Genomic DNA, 22,151 nt, shown 5'->3' on the forward strand with positions numbered 1-22,151 from the left:
ACGGGGCAGCTCTAGCCGGTCAGAAATTTGACCAACTGACTTGTTGAAAAGGTGGCAACCTATGACGGTGTTACATTGAAAGCCACTGAGCTTTTCAGTAAGGCCATTCTACTGCCAATGTTTGTCCTTGGAGATTGCATGGTTCTGTGCTCGATGTTATACACCTGTCAGCAACGGGTGTGGCTGAAATAGCCAAATCTACTAATTTGAAGGGATGTCCACATACTTTTGTATATATAGCAAACTAGGCGGCAAACTAGGGTGGTCCTCGTACACGAAACAGGTATCAAATGCATTTGTAGGTATGAATACTAAACAAGTCCCAAATCCATAACCTAATACCTACATTAGAAAACAACATTTAAAAAAATATATGTTTTGTTGTGGTTTACCTGTACAACAATCTCTCTACTTATGCAATGGGACAAGAGGACAGACTAAGGGCAGAATTTCTCCCTTCAGAAATGTGATTGTGCATTTCCCTAAGCCACCCAGTCAGTGTCAGAATCTTCCCTGCTACTCATTTAAATAAAGTGCCAAGTTGCTGGCCACTCCTGGTGAGCTACAACAGACAATATCAAGCCTTTACCCATGTGGCTTTGACAGAGGAGCCGAGTCACCAAAACATCACAAGAATAAACACACAAACACGTGCACTCATACACGCAGACACACATAGGGATGCATATACACAGACGCATACACATTGACCTATAAATAAATACCTTCCATATACCGTACCTCCTAAAGAAATAATGGCCTGTTATCGAAATAATTGTTCTTCTCATGCAGCTAAACATCAAATGATTTAAAAACAGTCCATGATAAATATTGTGCGTCTGCGAGTGCATTGGTGCGCGCCCCTTCCCCATTTCCGCATATGCCTTTTTATCTGACACCTACATTTGAAACAAAGACCTTCTTAGGAACTATAAAAATTGGATTTGTTTTTGTTGTCCCCCCCGTTGGAGAACTGCACTTCAGTTGTACGTTATTAACAGACAGCCCCAGAACAATGCAGCTGCAGCTCAAAAGAATGTCTTCCTTCCATTTTCTGCTGCCTTTTATTAAATATCAAACACCAGCAGTTACTATCACCATTTTCCAAAGTTCAGATGATTCCTTATTATTTCGATAAGGGGGGGAGAGTCGAAGTGAATACTGATGACAGCTGTGATTCAGACTGACTGTGTGATCTTCTCTGCGGTTTGTTTGGGACTTGTAAGACGAGGAATTACAAGTGTCAAACAGCTGTGAATATGGGTGCTAAATATTTAAACATGTTTTCCAGCTGGGGAAAAAGTATAGTTTTTAAAAGGGGGCTTAAGTGTGTATAAGCTGCGCCAGCCTTTGATTCAAAAGCAGGAAGAACGGGAGGGAAAAGGAGTAGACAGAAGGGTTGTGACGGTGAAGAGGGCGCGAATCAAACCAAATGAAATAGCAGTGCGTTCCAAAGGGGAAGAACAGGTGAGGTAACGAAAGGTGTCTCCTGACCGGGGGCAACTGGGAAAAGCACTGTGTGGAAAAGCACTGTGTCAAGGTGGAGGGAAGGGGAAACAAAAGCAAATGAAAAGAAGTCTGGAGAGAACAGTAGTGAGGGTTCTAAATTATGAATGGACGTGAATGGATGCTTTGATAGAAATTGTATGAAATACAACAAAAACATTCACAAATGCTAAGAATCCTGCATATGCACATTCACAGACACCCTTAAAACACAAGCACACACAAGCTCAGACAACATCCTCTCCCTCAATGATAGCAAGACAAAGGAGCTGTTAGTGGACTACAGGAAACGGAGTTCCCATTCACATTGATGGGACTGTAGTGGAGTGGGTTGGAGAGCTTCAAGTTCCTCGGTGTCCACATCACTAAGGATCTATTGTGGTCCACACACACCAACACAGTCATGAAGAGGGCATGACAACACCTCTTCCCCCGCAGGAGGCTGAAAAGATTTGGCATGGGTCCTCAGATCCTCAAAAAGTTTTACAGCTGCACCATTGAGAGCATCGTGACTTGCTGCATCACCGCATGGTATGGCATCTGCTTGGCATCCGACCGCAAGGCACTACAGAGGGTAGCGCATATGGCCCAGTAAATCACTGGGGGCGAGCTCCCTGCCATCCAGGACATCTATACCAGGCGGTGTCAGAGGAAGGCCCCTAAAGATAATCAAAAACTCCAAGTTATAGACTGTTCCCTGCTACCGCATGGAAAGCAGTACCGATGCACCAAGTCTGGAACCAACAGGGCCCTGAAGAGCTTTTACCCCCCAAGCCATAATACTAAATAGTTAGTTCAATAGTTAACTAAATAGCTACCCGGACAACCAGCATAGACCCTTTTTGCACCCTTTTTTAAAAGTTTGTGTGCTTTCACATAAGCTGCTGCTACTGTTTATCATCTATCCTGTTGCCTAGTCACTTTGTTCCTAGATATTTGTACATATCTGTATCTACCTCAATTACCTCGTACCCCTGCACTTCGACTCAGTACTAGTAACCTGTGTATATAGCCCAGATTGTGTTACTCATTGTGTATTTATTATTACTTTTCTACTTTTTCTAAAATGTTCTCTCTCTCTGCATTGTTGGGAAGGACCAGTAAGTAAGCATTTCACTGTTTGTCTACCCCAGTTGTTTACCAAGCATGTGACGAATACATTTGATTTGCCTAAAGGGATGCTCCAAAAGATTTGCTTAAGCATGGCCAATTCATCTTCATAAGTATATATTTTTTTTATCACAACAAAGCAACAATGGATAGCAATAGATATTCCTGTGGACAATTAGGAATGTGTCTTGTTCTTGTTTCTGAATGACAATTGAAAAGGGGAATCTGGTCGGCTAACAGAACGAGCGATGATCATTTTACTCTAGCAAGTTCACACAGACCTACACTGAGTGTACAAAACATTAAAAACACCTGCTCTTTTAAGGAATGATTTGTTAACCTTGAGACAATTGAGACATGGATTGTGCATTTGTTCTATTCAGAGGGTGAATGGGCAAGACAAAAGATTTGTCTTTGAGCGGGGTATGGTAGTGGGTGCCAGGTACACAGGTTTGAGTGTGTCAAGAACTGCAACGCTGCTGGGTTTTTTCACGCTCAACAGTTTCCTGTGTGTATCAAGAATGGTCCACCACCCAAAAGGACATCCAGACAACTTGACACAACCGTGGGGAAGCATTGGGGTCAACATGGGCCAGCATCCCTGTGGAAGCATTGGGGTCAACATGGGCCAGCATCCCTGTGGAAGCATTGGGGTCAACATGGGCCAGCATCCCTGTGGAAGCATTGGGGTCAACATGGGCCAGCATCCCTGTGGAACGCATGACACATTGTAGAGTCCATGCCCTGACGAATTGAGGCTGTGCTGAGGGCAAAAGGGAGGTGCAACTCAATATTAGGAAGGCGTTTCTAATGTTTTGTACAGGCAGTGTATATCGCTAATAAACCTACATCAGAAGAAACAACTGCCGTTTGCGGTCTGTTTGACTATAAATGGTAAATGCAACGTTTGAGTGTACCAAACTGAACTCCAATCAGGTTATATATTACATCTCATGTCAGCCCATGTGGTCTTTCACCAGCTATCAAGCAGCATATGGCCACCAACCATGCTCACACCCAGCCAGTGTTCATTTGGGTTCAAACCAGAAGGGACAAATCAATCCCATCTACTGTCAGTCTCATCATATAAAACCAAGCACTCTGCCTATTCAACGGTATCCTATAAGAAACATATTGAACGGCGGAGTACCAATGGTGGGGGGCGGCATCAAGGGGTCCTGCCGACGGTGCTAGATTGTTGAGCGAGGATTGCAGATAGGAGATCCTCTCTATGATCACATTACAGTGAGAAAGCTTCCACAGGCCACATGTTACACAAAACCACAATATAGTCAAATATATGTACTGTGCAGGCCAACATAAACACAAAAGCTGGTGGATTGAAAACTCTTGAGGCAAGATCATTTTGAGCCTTCAAAGACATTTCAACAAATCAAAATCAAACCAAATTGTATTCGTCAGATGCTCAGTCAACAACAGGTGAGGACTAACAGTGAAATGCTTACTTACAGGACCCTCCCACCAAAAACAGAGAGAAAAATAGAAAAATAATAACAGTAGGAATAAATACTCAATGAGTAACGATAACCTTGGCTATATACATGGGGCACCAGTACCGAGTCGATGTGCAGGGGTACGAGGTAGACATGTACATATAGGTAAGGATAAAGTGACTAGGCAACAGGATAGATAATAAACAGTAACAGCAGCATATGTGATGAGTCAAAGGGGAGTGCAAAAAGGGTCAATGCAGATAGTTAAATAGTTAACCAATAGCTACCCGGACTATTTAGCAGTTTTATGGATTGAGGGTAGAAGCTGTTTAGGGTTCTGTTGGTTCCAGACTTGGTGCATCAGTACCGCTTGCCGTACGGTAGAAGAGAGAAAAGTATATGACTTGGGTGGCTGGATTCTTACAAAATGTTTGACACCACCAGGTAAAGAGGTCCTGGATGGCAAGGGAGCTCGGCCCCAGTTATGTACTGTGCTGTACGCACTACTCTCCGTAGCGCCTTGCGGGCTGATGCCAAGCAGTTGCCGTACCAAACGGTGATGCAGCCAGTCAAGATGATCTCATTGGTGCAGCTGGAGAACTTTTGAAAGATCTGAGGGCCCTTGCGGAATATTTTCAGCCTCCTGAAGGGGAAGCGGCATTGTCGTGCCCTCTTTAGGACTGTATTCGTCTTGTGTGGACCATGATAATTCTCTTAGTGAGGTGGACACCGAGGAACTTGAAACTCCCGGCCTGCTCCACTACAGTCCCGTCGATGTGGATGGGGGCGTGCTTGGCCCTGCATTTCGTGTCGTCCACGATCTTTGACCTCCTCCCTGTAGGCCATTTCATCCTCGTCAAAGTCTCATTAGATGCAGTATTGTTATATGAACGTCTCTTTCCTTTAATGAAGTGATCAAATAAGCCAGAAAAAAGCCCCCATCCAGAATGTAGTCATTGATTGCATTGAAATATCGTAAAGAAGGTATCTAACTAATATCTTAATTATACTGATAACCGGGGGTGAAAGTAGATTTAAAAAAGACAGTGAATATCTACACTCATCGGGGACATGGCCGACGCTGTCCACTGGTACCAGTAAGATAACTTAATTGAGCGAACAGTAGCCTAAGAATTTTGATAACTTTAAAGACATATTGGAGTCTTTTCCTTTGTAATCTCAATACAGCAATAGCCATTTGCATTCCAAACAGTTTTCCCACAATTGTATTTTTAAATATTACAATATGCCTGGCTGGGTTTCTGCCTTTCACTGACAGTCGCAATTTAACAATCTATTTGGTATTTGCGGTGCGTGCTGCCCATATTGCGGGCCCTCCCGACCGTAGGTTACACCATTTAAAACAATCCACAGCTTTTGCTTTTTAAGAAGCTAATGATCCTCTTTGGCAAAATCATGCTTTCTGGTGTAAGTAGCCTATTTTTAATGTTTTGTATTTATTTCTGTATAGACAGGAGTAAGCTAATTAGACTATATCATTATGGCCCCTAGAGATGATCATAGAGATGCTGCCTATGCCTTTTAATGTGGCATAAACACAACCAGTCATGTTTTCATCCGATTGTCAAACAATCACTTAACAAAGGCGCTCCTGTAGGCTACCCGTGCACATTTGTTCACTCACAAAATAATTTCAGCACCCGAACACCAACAGTGCACTGTGCACCCGCAATTTGATGAATGAAAGATACATCAGTTACAAAACACCTACAGTACCAGTCAAAAGTTTGGACACCTACTCATTCAAGGGTTTTTCTTTATTTGTACTATTTTCAACATTGTATAATAATAGTGAAGACATCAAAACTATGAAATAACACATACGGAATCATGTAGAAACCAAAACAATGACTTAAAGAAATCAAAATATAATTTAAATTCTTCAAAGTAGCCACCCTTTGCCTTGATGACAGCTTTGCACACTATTGGCATTCTCTCAACCAGCTTCTCCTGGAATGCTTTTCCAAAAGTGAAGAAGTTCTCACATATGCTGAGCACTTGTTGGCTGCTTTTCCTTCACTCTGCAGTCCAACTCATCCCAAACCTTCTCAATTGGGTTGAGGTCGGGTGATTGTGGAGGCCAGGTCATCCGATGTAGCACTCAATCACTCTACTTCTTGGTCAAATAACCCTTACACAGCCTGAAGGTGTGTTGGGTCATTGTCCTGTTGAAAAACAAATGATAGTCCCACTAAGCGCAAACCAGATGGGATGGCATGTCACTGCAGAATGCTGTGATAACCATTATGGCTAAGTATGCCTTGAAATCTAAATAAATCACCAACAGTGTCACTAGCAATGCACCCCCACACCTCCTCCATGCTTTACGGTGGGAACCACAAATGTGGAGATCATCCATTCACCTACTCTGCATCTCACAAAGACACGGCGATTGGAACCAAAAATATTAAAAATTGGACTCATCAGAGCGATTTCCACTTGGCCAAAGCAAGTCTCTTCTTCTTATTGGTGTATTTCAGTAGTGGTTTCTTTATAGCAATTCGACCATGAAGGTTTGATTCACACAGTCTCCTCTGAACAGTTGATGTTGAGATGTGTCTGTTACCTGAACTCTGTGCAGCATTTATTTGGTCTGCAATTTCTGAGGCTGGTAACTCTAATGAACATATCCTCTGCAGCAGAGTCAACTCTGGGTCTTCCTTTCCTGTGGCGTTCCTCATGAGAGTCTGTTTCATAGCGCTTGATGGTTTTGCGACTGCACTTGAAGAAACTTTAAAAGTTCTTGAAATTTTCTGTAATGACTGACCTTCATGTCTTTAAGTAATGATTGACTGTTGTTTCGCTTTGCTTATTTGAGCTGTTCTTGACATAATATGGACTTCGTATTTTACCAAATAGGGCTATCTTCTGTATACCACCCATACCTTGTCACAACACAACTGATTGTCTCAAACGCATTAAGAAGGAAAGAAATTCCACAATTTAACTTTTAACAAGGCACACCTGTTAAATGAAATTCATTCCAGGTGACTACCTCATGAAGCTGGTTGAGAGAATGCCAAGAGTATGCAAAGCAGTCATCAAGGAAAAGTGTGGCAACTTTGAAGAATCTCAAATATAAAATATAAACTCAGCAAAAAAAGAAACAGCCCTTTTTCAGGACCCTGTCTTCAAATATAATTCGTAAAAATCCAAATAACTTCACAGATCTTCATTGAAAATGGTTTAAACACCGTTTACCATGCTTGTTTAAATGACCCATAAACAATTAATGAACCTGTGGAACGGTCGTTAAGACACTAAAAGCTTACAGACGGTAGGCAATTAAGGTCACAGTTATGAAAACTTAGGACACTAAAGAGGCCTTGATACTGACTCTGAAAAACACCAAATGAAAGATGCCCAGGGTCCCTGCTCATCTGCATGAACGTGCCTTAGGCATGCTGCAAGGAGGCATGAGGATTGCAGATGTGGCCAGGGCAATACATTGCAATGTCCATACTGTGAGACGCCTAAGACAGCGCTACAGGGAGACATGACGGACAGCTGATCGTCCTCGCAGTGGCAGACCACGTGTAACAACACCTGCACAGGATTGGTACATCTGAACATCACACTTGTGGGACAGGTACAGGATGGCAACAACTGCCCTAGTTACACCAGGAACGCACAATCCCTCCATCAGTGCTCAGACTGTCGGCAATAGGCTGAGAGAGGCTGGACTGAGGGGCTTGTAGGCCTATTGTAAGGCAGGTAGGTCCTCACCAGACATCACCGGCAACAACGTCACCTATGGGCACAAACCCACCGTCGCTGTACCAGACAGGACTGGCAAAAAGTGCTCTTCACTGACGAGTCACGGTTTTGTCTCACCAGTGGTGATGGTCGGATTCGCGTTTATCGTTGTAGGAATGAGCGTTACACCGAGGCCTGTACTCTGGAGCGGGATCAATTTGGAGATGGAGGGTCCGTCATGGTCTGGGGAGGTGTGTCACAGCATCATCGGACTGAGAATGTTGTCATTGCAGGAAATCTCAACACTGTGAGTTACAGGGAAGACATCCTCCTCTCTCATGTGGTACCCTTCCTGCAGGCTCATCCTGACATGACCCTCCAGCATGACACTGCCAACAGCCATACTGCTCGTTCTGTGCGGGATTTCCTGCATGACAGGAATGTCTGTTCTGCCATGGCCAGCGAAGAGCCCAGATCTTAATCCCATTGAGCACGTCTGGGACCTGTTGGATCGGAGGGTGAGGGCTAGGGCCATTCCCACCAGAAATGTCGGGGAAATTGCAGGTGCCTTGGTGGAAGAGTGGGGTAACATCTCACATCAAGAATGGGCAAATCTGGTGCAGTCTATGAGGAGGAGATGCACTGCAGTACTAAATGCAGCAGGTGGCCACACCAGATACTGACTGTTACTTTTGATTTTAACCCCCCCTTTGTTCAGGGACACATTATTCAATTTCTGTTAGTCACATGTCTGTGGAACTTGTTCAGTTTATGTCTCAGTTGTTGAATCTTGTTATGTTCATACAAATATTTACATATGTTAAGTTTGCTGAAAATAAACGCAGTTGACAGTGGGAGGACGTTTCAATTTGTTTAACACTTTTTTGGTTACTACATGATTCCATGTGTTATTTCATTGTTGATGTCTTCATTATTATTCTACAATGTAGAATATAGTGAAAATAAAGAAAACCCTTGAATGAGTAGCTGGATACCACCCGGTTTCCAGTCAATTTGCAATTTTTTCATGTGGCATGTTGTATAAATTGTGAAAGGCTCACATTTCACCGTACCAGCGTAGCCCCACTCTTTGTTTTACAGGGACGCCGTACCATACCGTACCGCCTTACTTTCACCCCTTCTGATAACTGACCACACCACCCCCTTCATTGCTATAACAAATACAAAACCACAACAAATGGCATTACGACTACACATGACTATACAAGACTTACAGTTAGTTCTAAATGAAAGTAACAAGGGCAAAATACGGAATCCACTAATTAGGCATGATACTGAACAACCATGATTGCCGAGCATAAAGATGTTGATGGTTTTCTGATAAAACAGGGTTGCCCCCTGTAGCAGTGTCTTGAAGTGTACTTTATGCCAGCCTTTTCCTCATGCTTGTTTTGAAAAGAGTGTGCTATCAGAAAAAACGATCTTCCTTTACAGATTTTTACAGAAAATGGATTTCATTGAATTTATCCCCAAAAAGGCTCATAAGAGCCTCACCAATAGCCTTGGCCTTATGGCTGCAGAGATGAGGGCACAGAAATTCAGACGGAAAGGAATCTAAAAACAGGAAAGGCAGAGAGGCACTCACCTCTTCACTTAACTTCATCAACTGCCACGCGAAAGCAAAGAGAGAGAGAGAGAGAGAAAAAGAGGGAGTGAGAGAAAGATCAAAAAGAAAAGACATGGCAGGAAGCAGATCAGTCATGTGGCTGGGTTCTCGAATTAACCTTGACGATTTATACGTTTGCACGTTTAGCATTTAGAAATCACAGACAAACACATTAAACGAAGCTAAACACGAGACTCGTGCAGACCTTTTTTTGAACAAACAAAGATCAAGTTCCCGCGCTGTCACACGAGACAAAAGAGAGGGAATGGATTGCTTGACTCGCGGTGTCTAAACTAGCACCATCAAGGAAGTCACATCACAACACTTGATGTGTCAAAAAGGGAGAAGAAAATAGATCCCACTCTGTACAGTAGGAAAATACAGTTTGGATACAGTATGCATAGAAGCTTGATAGAGGGAATATCTCTATTTTATATGTCCCGGTGCAAAATAGCAACAACAAAAAAAAGAGATGCCTTTTTAAAAAATGTATAGATTGTGAAATGTAGAGCCAATCCATTGTTTCCAATGTGTCCATCATTGGTGACACATTGTCAATATTTCATGTTCCTTATGTATTGCAATACAGATGCCTGCTGTGTATACATAAAGGCAGAGCCTATTATTAGGACAACTGGGAGTCGTGTTTGATGAAAAGAGAGTCAAATTCAAGCAGAGTAAAATAGAAAACATCCCCATATCCTACTGTTGTTACCTTATCTTTAATATAATTGGAGGAGAGCAACGGTTCAATTCGAGCTTAATCAAGCTTAAATCACTATTACAAAAGGATGCTTCTGCCACAACCTGTTCTTTTTGTAGGGGAAAGACATGGAGAACACAACATCATTTAGTACAGGAGGGGAAGGACAGGTTTCTTAATTTGTCATCCGTTGCAGGTTTTTTTTTTTTTTAAATCTCCATTTCTTGAACGAGATTAAAAGGTTAGCAGATCTGAAGGGAGGCTCAGGGCCACTATTACTCTCCTCTAATCTCACTTTGTATGTGGTGGTCATTTTGAATTTTGCTAGTTTGAAATAATTTGCTATCAGAAAAGAGGCAGGAGGACTTGGATCATAAATTATACAACGGGATTGTCGAGAAGAAAGAAGAGGCTCGGTGGTGGGATTGATGTTAAACTATTGGTTGTCGTGGCCACGGTCGTCAGGAACGACAGCCTAGGCTCCTCCACGCTTAAGCGTTTTCTGAAAGGTGCTCGCGCCGAAGAGTTAAAGACGCAGCCACCCAGTCGGTAAAAATGTATGAGCAATTTAAGCACAATTATGTCGGTGTAACTGTAATGTTACATTCTACTCTGATGGATGTCTAATAGGATTTGAGAGAGCGAGAGAGAAAATATACACAGCCATATCTGGAGTGGCTCCATCAGTATTATTGTCTCTGTTCAATAATAACAATAACAATATTATATATATATTTTTTTTTTAGCTAATATATGGCTATATACAATTGTAGAAAACCATTCTTAAAAAAAGTCAATTTATTTTAAATATACAGAATATCACAGTTCTTACCACCTTAATTCAAAGTAAAATGTCCAATTGTTGTTTAAATACTTGTGTGTACTTTATTCAGCTTTCCCCAATTAAATTAGGAAAGGATTTCCAATAACAAATATATCATAATTTATTATTGTAATTCTGGAAACAGAGTTTAAAAAAGGAAAACATGATGGAAGTGCAAGTCTGAAGAAAATGTCCAAAAAGTCTGAGAATAAATGTATTCCAGCCCGCTATCAAAGCCATTTTGTATCTCAGATGCGTGATAGAATGAAAGAAAAGGAGTTGAAGAAAATATGCAAAAGTAAAACAGCTTAATGTTTGTCTGCTGAGAGCTTCATTTTAGTGAGCCACTGGCCTTGAGGAACTTGGCAGCGACAGGGTAACAAAATGGAGGAGAAAAAAACATTGCAAAAAAAAACGATTTTCTTCACTCTTTCCTTCGGTGAGAAAAAAGGGCCACTTTGCAGACTGGAAACTGTCCTTTATTTCGAAGGTCACAGCCCCCTGCGTTGAACGCATTATTGAGGAGGCCGAAGTTTAAAACTACGCTACATATGTGGCTATTTTAGGGTTTGAACAGGCCAGCCAGAGCTGCCGATCACTCGCCGCAGCCCTTCCCTCCAATTCAATGAGAACCAAACAAAACTTGTTCCATCTTATTTGTGCTGCTTGGTCGATTGTAAGTCCTCGTGGAGGATTTGCTGAAACTATATGAGGGGTTTTGTGCTTGGCATTCTCTTTTTTTCATCAAACTTTACCATTCTTTTCAAACGTAACCCACAACGCTAGCTTTGCTTGAGAGAAATAAAGTGTTAAACACAGAAAACTGTAAATGTTATAATTATGTCTCCATGACCGCCTTTCCCTGTGTTTTTGTAATGCCAGCCAGTATTCAAAATTGCACTGCTGCAATTTTTCTGTTATGATAATCAGCAGATTTTTCAAACAAAGATTTTTTTATTCAATACGGAATTCGATACAAGTGGTAATCTGCTCCCTTTGTAGCCTGTCAAATCTGGTCCATGCCGGCTCAAACCAGCACAATCTCTTGTGGCCAAGCCTTCTGCTGTGACTGAAATCGAAACTATTCCGTAGAGTGTTCGTGTGTGGTAGGGTGTTTGTGTGTGTCTGAGTGTGTGAGTTGCATGCCGAGTGAGAAAAGGGAGGAAAAAAAAGTGCAACGGTAGACTACCACGTTATAAAAAAAGAAGAGTGATAGCGCCATTTCAGTCTCTGTCCGCATACAGATAACGAATAAATGCCCAACTCTATTAAATCGTTCTTTAGCCATTATCGCAGGGCCAACACTCCATTTTCAGAACTCCCTATTTACTTAGCTATAAATCCTTGCCATGTAACGAATAGATTTGTGACTGGTAATGATCCGTTTAGCCAGAGCTATATGAAATGATCCTGAACTCTTTCAGATCGTCAGGAATTAAATTGACCGACTTGCCCAAGCTCCCCCATCCTCTCTATCGCTCCCGTCTTGTTCGATCAAAAAAAAAAAACTGAAGTTCCGAGCACTCCACTCACAGCAAGACCAAGCGTTATCTCCAAAAGTTTTAAAAATGGAAATGAGGTAAATATGGCACCATGGTAAATAGAAAAATGGTGTGTGTGTGAGACAACGTCTGTTTTACAATGTACACACATTAGAATTCTGATATTGACTCAACTTATAGTACAAATGTTATGCTTTGAGCATTCAAGACTCTGAAGCAACTACTTAAGGAATAGGTATACACCAAACCACAGGTCTATGGTTACAGAGCAATACAAGGGTTTAATAAAGATGCCATAAGTTTGTTCTAGATCTATAAATCCCCATTTATTTTTTGAATAACTGTTGTATTGTGTATTTCATTTTTATTTGCTTATACATGTTTACTAAATTTGACTTACTAAATGTGGACTTTCTTCTTTGGTTCAGGGACAATTTGCCTCCCCGGGCTTTCCATTCGTCCTTGAGGGTTATTAAATCACTTGAGAAAATACAAGGTTTTGTGCGAACCATGGAGGATATTGACTTTATGGCTGAATGACAAAACATAGACAAGTGTATTATAATTAAACAACAACATTCCTTGACATGTTAGCTCTCTACAACAACAAAAATGGGATTACTTGAAGGCGGGACAAATTAATTATCTTAAAATGTACTTCAAGAAACATTCACTGAGAGATTTAATAGTAGGGAGGTGATATCCTTCCAAATAATGATATCATTTTTCAACAAAGCAGCATAACAGACTAAAAACAACTTAAAATGCATGCATCTTAATATTGTCATTCTAGATGAGCTCATCAGGGTGGTTCCATTGTTTAAACAAATTATTATCCTATGAAAAATATTCTTAGGTCTATGAATAATTATTTCAATAATGGGGTTCATCATCAGTTGTTTTTAATGAAAGGGAAATATATATATATTTGAAATGTGGGTCATAATTCTTTTTTTCTTTTCCCTTTGACAAGATTTTGATAGGAACCATCACCGTCTTGAATGTGACAGTTCTGGCAGCAAATCCACTTCCAACTTCTGTACAAAATGTCAGAGTCACTTCTGTGTCTCACTAATTTGCAGGGAATATGCATATCAATTACACATCTCGGCTAGCGATACATATGTTTGCAAGATGTGCAGTGCATGGGTCATCATTGAAATGGTAATAAGGGAGCTATCAAAAAAAAGACGGAGAAAAAAAAGACGAGACAACTTTATTTAGCTCCGCTCAACTGCAGACCATCTCACTGTACTTTTACAAAGTACTGAGGGACTAAATGTGCATATTTCTCCCTCTGTCTTTATCTGTGCTTGTTTGTGTGTGACTGAGACACACACAGCAACTATTGCAAAGTTGACAGGATAATTTAAGGCAATATATAAATTAGTCAAAGGACGCTGGTCAGAGTTGTGAGTGTCTGTTTGTGAGCGGCAGCTGTGCAGGTGAGATGTAGGCACCGCGTCAAGTGTTAAAAAGATGGTGGGTTTTGTTTTGATGCAGCACTTCAGACATAATGCAAAACAATCACAGTTTAAAGAACATGTGCCATATTTTGGGCAATTAAGATCACTATTTAAGATGTTTGCTTTTGTTTTTCCTTTCTCATATTCAATATGACTGAATCAATAGTTTTTGAAGGCATTGTTCATTTCCCATGTCTTATAATTTTGTGACAATGGAAGAAATATGGCTAATTTGCTTTTTATCTGCTGTTTGTAATCCATTGTATTGAACTCCATCACAGTTTAAATAAAACGTTAAATTGCATTTTCATTGCAAAATTCACCATACATCTTTTCATGAACTTGAATACATTTTCAACTGTAATTGCATAGAATTATAATATAAAATTATACGATTTTCAATATCACTTGCAACAAACTACAACGAGTAAAATATAAAAACTGTCAATGACTTTTTGATACTAATGCTTATAAACATTGAACCTGAGAATCCTATTCATCCTGAGTGTCTGCATTGTGTGGTTTCGCCACCCCTGGTGTTTAAAGGAGTGTGAAAGACACCGTTTGTGGGGAGGAGGTTGGTTGTGTGTGGCTGATAGTGTGTTGGTGGAGGATAAGTACACCGACGGCTGGAGAACAGCTGTGGGGGGGTTGCCCCAATCTGGCGTTGCCCAGATGCTGGGCCCAGGCCTGGAGCCCATTCAGACCCTGGGCAGCTTTGCATTAAACAGTGTTCCTTCCGCATGACTTAGTGCCAATGCTGCGGTGGCCCTGGTGGCCCTAGGAGGTGCCCCGGGAGACCCTGACCCTTTCACACCCAGGGCCAGCCACCCACACTGGGGACCGGAGGGGCTTGATTAGCACCTTACCTGACTCTCCGAGGAGCCAGCGTCTTCCCCCAGGAGCTCGTTCCGCACGTCATCACTGTAGGCAATACGTGACCTTTTCTGCAGGGGGAGGAGGAAGAGGAAGGAGAAGAAGATGAAGAAGACAGAAGAGAACAGAAGAGGGGAGAAAGAGAAAACAGCGGGGGGAGAATAAGCCTTAGTGGAGTTGTCTTGGAAAAACATAACAGGCATTTCTTAAGCACGAGAGCCCCCTAATGGACCCGACTGTCAAAAAAAGGCAATACACCTGCGGTTGTGTGTGTGCACACTTGCGAAGTGATCTAGCACCACTGAAATTGTAGAGATGTCCCCCTTTCCCACTTAAATAAACACAATCTGAAGAATAAAACCAACTACGGAGGGCTCTGGCACAGGGGCAGGGGCGGGAGATGTACAAGGAAAGTATCACTCGTCAGCGCTAAATCTTTTCTGGGGGCTGTCACTGCTGTCAGCACAGTGCAGTGGCAGGCTCTGTGATAATGCCGATACTGGGACTTAGACAGGGAATAATTCATCACCCATTGGCGTTCCATCAGATTTGGGATCCCTCTCCCTCTCCTCTTCAGAAGGGGTGGGAGAGGGAATGCCATGCCCCCCCCCCCCCCCCAAAAAAATGACAAACACTCTTCAGTGTGCCACCTCCGATGCTGAAGGAGCAGGCCCTGTGTAGAGCTTGTTTACAGACACCAACAGAAAAAGCGCCCGCTTCAAATGCCCTCCAAACTAAATACACAACAGCGGAGAAAGAGAAACTGTTTACTTAAGCCTCCTCGTCTTTTCTTCTCTTTCTGCCTTGACAGGACTTCTGTGTGGGCAGTGTGGGGAGAGCAAAATCACTGGGAAATATGGGCCTAAAAATTGGTACATCTATCCTAAGATCTTTCGAGACTCCTGCTTTTGCCAAATATTTTGTCTATTTCCTGTTTAGAATTTGTATTTAGAAGTTCAATTTAAAAATCACATTGTTTAACAAATATAGTAACAGTGCTACAGTATTTTTGAAGAAATAAGAATCAAATCTCTAATCATTCATTGAAATAAAGTAGAGAAAAATATATAAATATATGTGTCACCACGTTTTTTTTATTTTTTATTTCCCGGTAAACTTGACCAGTGAGTGGAAAGCCATCAGGGAAGTGATTTGTGTTGTTATTGTGACAGTGAGGGACACAGCCACAAGAGTAATTACCGAGTTGTCTGGGAAGCTGATTGACCAGGGCGACAAGTGAAAAACCATTAGATAAAGAGAAGGTCCCAAACAACACACTTTACAGGCATCAACTGAGCCACGGGGACCTGTGCTAACCACCGAAGAAGGAATGACTGCGGGGAACAGCGGAATTCACAATGACCCAAATCAAAAACACAGCACCGCCATAGAACACGCACAAATACAATCGAATGCCTTCACAATCCAAATGACAACATTTGCATCATTGTTGCAAATGAAGTGTTAATACCTTTTTTGCGAGCATCAACTGTACTCCCCCCCCCCCCCCCCTTTGAACAATCCATTTTTGCAAACAAAATTATTAAAATACATCATTAAGACATTTTGGACAGGATTAATTCTACTCCTAACTGGAAGTACAATTAGCCTTTCTTCCAAATGTGCAGGTTATGACAAAGTTAAGGCATGCTGTTAGTGTGAGTACAAAGACAAACATCAATCTGGAACAGGCAGACAGCGTAGAGTCATGTTTTGCCGGGATAACACCCACATCTCATTTGAGTGGAGCGTCATCTTAAAGAGCCGCAGTGTAACTTAGGGGAAAGACGGGTTGCCAGTAATTGAGACTAGAAGCCAGGAAGAAGGCTTGATTTTGAGTATGCAGAGCCTCACGTCTTCTTCAAACCCCGCACAGTTTTTTGGTATTTCTAAATAGCTGTTTGTTACTGCCAAGAGTATCAACAGTTTCCACGATGAACGCAGCACAAATATGAGAGAAAATAAAATGAACTGCAAATGCGACTGAACCAAAGACTACTGCTCCCTACCCATTTACTTTTTTGGTTTGAATTCCCCCCCCCCATAACCCTTAGTGTGATTATTCCCTTTTCATTTGATGTAAAACAAGAGCAGCTGTGCAATATTGACTGCCTCACCCATTGATAGACTTTGATTACCGGTTGGGGTGTTATGCAAATAAGTGCACCTCAAACAGCTATCTTCATTTGATAATGTTTTGTCATGTGTGACTTTTGAGATCACACCAGTGAGCATCATTTATTGAGAAATATCTATATATTTGATCAGGGTATATCATGGGCTATAATTACTAAGGTTGTTCCAAAAATCGCACACAAAAAAGGTCTAAATAGTAGTTATTTCAAAGAAAAAAGAAAACCCCCAAAAGAACTGTTCAGAAAGACAATGTGGAAAGTTTCTCATCCTAGTTAGTGTGTTGAAGATGGAGCGGGTTTTAAATGACTAAAAGGAACATGAAACCAGGCGACGAGGCTTTGTAATCTAAAAAGAATGAGCACGTTCATAAGATACCTTATTGCCATAGAAAATACATCTTTCTTTATCCTTTCGAAAGGTCTTTCTTTTGTCACTTTTTCTAATCTTGGGTGAGACTTTGCTTCTATTCCCGGAAGCACAAAAGTACAAAGATACATCTTTATGCAAAGTGGCCGTCTTCTTTAAAATAAAAAAACTCCACACATAATTCGTCAAATGGAGGTTTTGGTGTCCTGTCAAAAAACACACACGTGTCTAACCTCTGTTGACATCGATGGGAGAAGAAAGATTTTCTTCAACCCATCCAAACATAATTATATATGCATGCATAATAACTCATACTGTAAGATATGCTAATCAAGAACAATATCAGAGCTGGAAATTATATTCATGCAATTATGACACAAATATAAAAGTGTTTTTATACCATTTCTGTTTACATACCTGCATGAGTGACTAGATATATACATATCATTACTTTTAAGTAAAATAGTAATTCTGAACAAACAAATCACAACCATTACTTCACTTACATGAACATTAGGCTGAAGTGGACAATCATTTCAACACCCTTGGTTTATACACCCAATTGACATTCGTCGCCTTTAAAAATGTTTTCAAAGTTCTCCTCTTAAAACTATCAGAACCATTTCAACCAAATAAACTGATCTTCATTGGTAAACAAGTATTTTTGGGGGGGGGGGGGGGGGGGGCAACTAGCCTCCCTCTCTCTATACCCGTTGCAACAAGCGACACAAGGGCATGCAAATAATTGTGGTGCCTGGAAAGCTGAAAAACGTAAACAGTTCATTAGAAGGGATATAAAAGGCGTAAAAATACCCAGGGGCAGGGTGTAATGAGGGGCCCTGAAGTTACTCTGCAGACGCTTTTTCCTCCACTTTTCCACTCATTCTTTTCATCCCGAGCACACGGCTGGTGGCGTGGCGTGAAGAGTAATTAACCATATTGAATTTACAAAAAGTGTGTTTCATTACATCTTTCTCACCAGTGGGAGAGCGGCAGGCCATTTACAACAACAACAAAAAAAGTACTTAAATGGCACTTTTTCCACAACTCGGTGTCAGCTTCAAATGGTCATTTAACCTTTCATTTGCTGCTAATCAGCTCCACATACTGTTGAAGAGGAATCGGCATAGAATAGAAACCCGGTCGAAAAAGTTGAAATTTACTCCAAAATATCCATCAACAATAACACTCAATCATTATGACTGTATTGTTATCATTAATACCACTACTATCCTATTAAAAACCGTAGTAAAACATGGACACAAAGTCGACAAAAAGAAAAACCACAAGCGCACAAAAAACTGAAAACGCGACATCACTTCCTAGTTCCTATTATTGTGTCCCTGTGATATGTTCTCAGGTGATAGTGGCTCTTTTCTAGTTCCCCAGAAGCGGGGCAGAGGTGGTGCGGCGTCAAAAAGGAAGCAGAGATCTTTAAGCAGACAGAAGTATCACAACAGCGTCTTCAATAATGCATCTCATCCTGGCAGGGGGTTTAACACTCCACTGGCACAAAGAACAGCTCTCACACACACACACACACACACACACACACTTGTTGTTTTTGTGTCACCTCCTCTCCTTTAAGACAAACAAATTGGCAGAGGTTGTTCAATTAAGTAAGTGCTTCTTTTTGGTGCATTTGCTACATTATCAGATAAAGGCAAGCGGCGACAATTGAGATTGTCACAGGAGGGGTTTTCTGTGCCTTTGTTTTGATTTTGGGTTTCATCAAATCCACTACTCCTGTCTATCATCAGAGGGAGTGTGTACTTGTGTGTGTGTGTGTTTATGTGGAATAAAGGGCCTTGCAAGCTTGTGTGTGTGCGTGCGTGTGTGTATGAGAAACCTCCTTCAGAAATTGTCTATATGTGTGTGCACGTTTGTGTGCGTGTGTGTGTGTGTGTGAGCGCGCACTGGCCTGTGTGTTTTCTTAATATGACTGCAACAGTAGTAGGGAACCTAAGCCGTAGATATCAGCACGGGGCCTCATTAGCGCACAGGTTGGTGCTTTTGTGGCTTTAACACACAAGGCATTGTGTTTCACAGCCATGAAAAGACTAAATGAATCTCACCTGCGCTACAACAGAAACACAACTAAACTCAAATGACCAAGGAAAACAATAGCAGAGGAGCTATAAACACATTTAAACTGGGCTGAGGGTGGAGGAATTGTCCCATATGACAACATGCACTCAATCCATTTCAAAAGGGCCTTCATGTCATTTCAGCAGGAAATAATATTACGTATGTCCATAAATAAGTACATACAAGAAACAGATAACGAAATGGGTCAGACTTGCACTTTCAACTTTAAATTTATTACATTGAAAATAAATTGTACTTTAACCAGGCAACATTGCACAATATTTATATAATATAATATTACATCATATTATGTTACAATATGTCATATCATGTCATATTGTGTTGTAAAAATGTGATGTTAGGCGATAGCCTTTGTTTAATGGTATATTGTTATGACGGGGGTCTTTTACTCTTCCACCACTGTAATACGTGCGCTAGATTTTCCTGTCAAAGTCGTTTCTATTGTTTAAGTAGAGCCGAGATCAGTCAATAAGCCTAACGACTGTAACCGCAAAGCAAGAGGGTGAGCGAGAGAGGAGGAAAAAAACGATCGCAACTGAACTCTAAACAAAAGAGCAAATTCAAGGGGCTTTGATTGAAGAAACGGCATATACTTTTTGAAGGCCGGGGAATCGTCTCACAATGGTTATTTCTTTAAGGCATGAGGGCCGATTAAACCCAATATTAAAATACGGAAGCAGTTCTAATGAAAAATCAAAAGCCTGGCTTCTTACCCCCTCCCCCCCGTTCTTTCTCTCTGGCTCTCTCTTTCTCCTCTTCTCTCAGTACATGAATCCCGGGTTTTATGAGGGAAGAGGGAGAGGAGAGTCAGGCCCGGGCGTCGGTGGTGCAAACACACAGACAGCGGTGCAGAAATCAATAGAGGAGAGCCGTCGGGGAGGCAGCCGGGCGAGAGGAACCAGAGCGGGGCCCGCTCGGATCACAACGCTGGCTTCTGGCGTGCAGTGGGGAATAAAAGTGGGCCTCCCCGGGTCAGCGCCAGAGAAAAAGGTGAGATTAGAGGGGAATGGATGAGGGATTTCGGGGGGGGGGGGGGCACACGGTACGGGATACCTGGCGAGCCAGGGACCAATCGGCCCATTAGCCTGTGGCTACCTACATATGGTTCACTGAACCCTCCACTGAGAATATTTTTTCTTTTCTTTTGCGTGAATCTGTCTTTCTTTTCTTTTCTTTTTTTAAAAATAAGACCTTCACTTTTAACCCTTTCTCCGAATTGGAGAGTGTTCTCTTTTGACCTCGATTTATGATTCATCGTTGTTTGATGTCTATTCTCTGAGTGTTATCTAAAAAAGGTAGAAAGTTAGACACAAAGGAAGAGATGTGGGCCCATATATCGTTGGACTGCTATTGTTTGTGCGTGCGCGCCCAACTGCATCCGTCTATGAAAATGCACAGAAGACTTCCTCTGTCCCTCGCCTTTCTTCGGAGTAACGTGGCCATTGTCTGGACTGAATGGCTCCAGGCTCCCTTATTACCATAAGAATACAGCAGCACGCATAGGGGCTTAGTCACATCATTAACTCTATATATCTATGTATACTGTCTTATTCCACTGATCAAACCACATTCAAATGGAGATGAGGTCCGTAGGTCCCTTCCAGCAGAGCCATTCCAACATGTGCCCTTGTGAACTCCCCTACACATTTCCCGGCGCGATGGGAATCCACCGATTTTGTGGCGGAATTCAGACCAGTTGTCCAAACTATGAGAAAATTGAGGGTTGATGGGGGTCTTGTTCACCTCTTTCACATGGATTTCAACAATCCATAGAAAGGACACAGCCAACAATGTCAGATACTTATCCTAAGAGTAAGTGTGCAGTTAAGTTCGCCAGGGCATTGGGTTAGTCTAAGGGCACATTCATATTATAAACACAGTTCAAGCAATATGCATGTGAATACCTGTCTCATTAATGTTTGGAGTAACTGCTACAGGTTGGCAGGTGCACAATGCAGTAATTCCATATGGATATACTCACTTCATCTATTCCGCATGTATTACAACACATAGGAAACCATCTTAGCACTAGGTTTTTAACTACTCACATGAGTAAGAATGTCATTCTAAGCTTAATCAGGAGTTGAACCAAAACCTATAAACCACTGAAATCAAATGACAAGATATGAAGTGATTTACCGATTAGGCTATACTTTATTTTACAGTCCACTTTTCACCAGGCATTAGCTTAGCAATTACAATGACCTAATAATCACATTTTTGGTTTCCTTGGAATTATAAACAAACAGCCCTTTGTACCATTTGCTATTGGGAGTTGAAATGTTTTGTACCAACAAGTATATATGATCAAATAACTTCTTACCAAGTAAATACCAGTTGAAGCAAGACTGTGAAATGAAGGGAAACCCTGAATTCTGACTTAAATCACATTTTGAGCGCAACACATGAGCAATTCCAATGTTATCTACCATGTGATGTCAATAAATTGTGTAAAAATGTAAACACAAAAAAGTACAAATAAGTGCATCAGAAGCCAAATAAAACAGAAGTGTTTAGTTTCACTGTGGGTGTGAGTTGATGCTCTGATGGCGACCAACCTCTGGGATAAATGAACAAATCCTTAATTCATCCTCTACAGTGTAATTTTGATCAAGGCCACAGCGAGATTCCTCCGCAGGCTTCAAAACCAGCCAAGAAACTACAAAATTGTCGGTCGCAAAGACCAAAAGCAGTTTATTTTTCTTTTGTATGCTCCCCATTAGAAGCACTTAAGCAAGAGCAAGAGAAATGCAATT

At 41.5% G+C, this 22,151-nt stretch overlaps 1 protein-coding gene across 6 annotated transcripts in view; it reads right to left on the bottom strand.

Moving 5' to 3' along the window:
• Nucleotides 1-22,151, bottom strand: part of LOC109869920 (vesicle transport through interaction with t-SNAREs homolog 1A-like) — a 169,897-nt gene that overhangs the window by 118,373 nt on the left and 29,373 nt on the right. For 3 of the 6 annotated variants that reach the window (XM_031804695.1, XM_031804697.1, XM_031804698.1), the window contains exons 4-5: nucleotides 14,778-14,855; nucleotides 9,394-9,414 (exon numbers count right to left, since the gene is read on the bottom strand). In XM_031804695.1, coding sequence (XP_031660555.1) covers nucleotides 9,394-9,414; nucleotides 14,778-14,855 — 99 coding nt within the window. The remainder of the gene's footprint in view (nucleotides 1-9,393; nucleotides 9,415-14,777; nucleotides 14,856-22,151) is intronic. The other 3 variants (XM_031804696.1, XM_031804699.1, XM_020460229.2) reach the window with 1 other exon arrangement.

The sequence above is a fragment of the Oncorhynchus kisutch genome, linkage group LG25, assembly GCF_002021735.2.
Source record: "Oncorhynchus kisutch isolate 150728-3 linkage group LG25, Okis_V2, whole genome shotgun sequence".
NCBI lineage: Eukaryota > Metazoa > Chordata > Actinopteri > Salmoniformes > Salmonidae > Oncorhynchus > Oncorhynchus kisutch.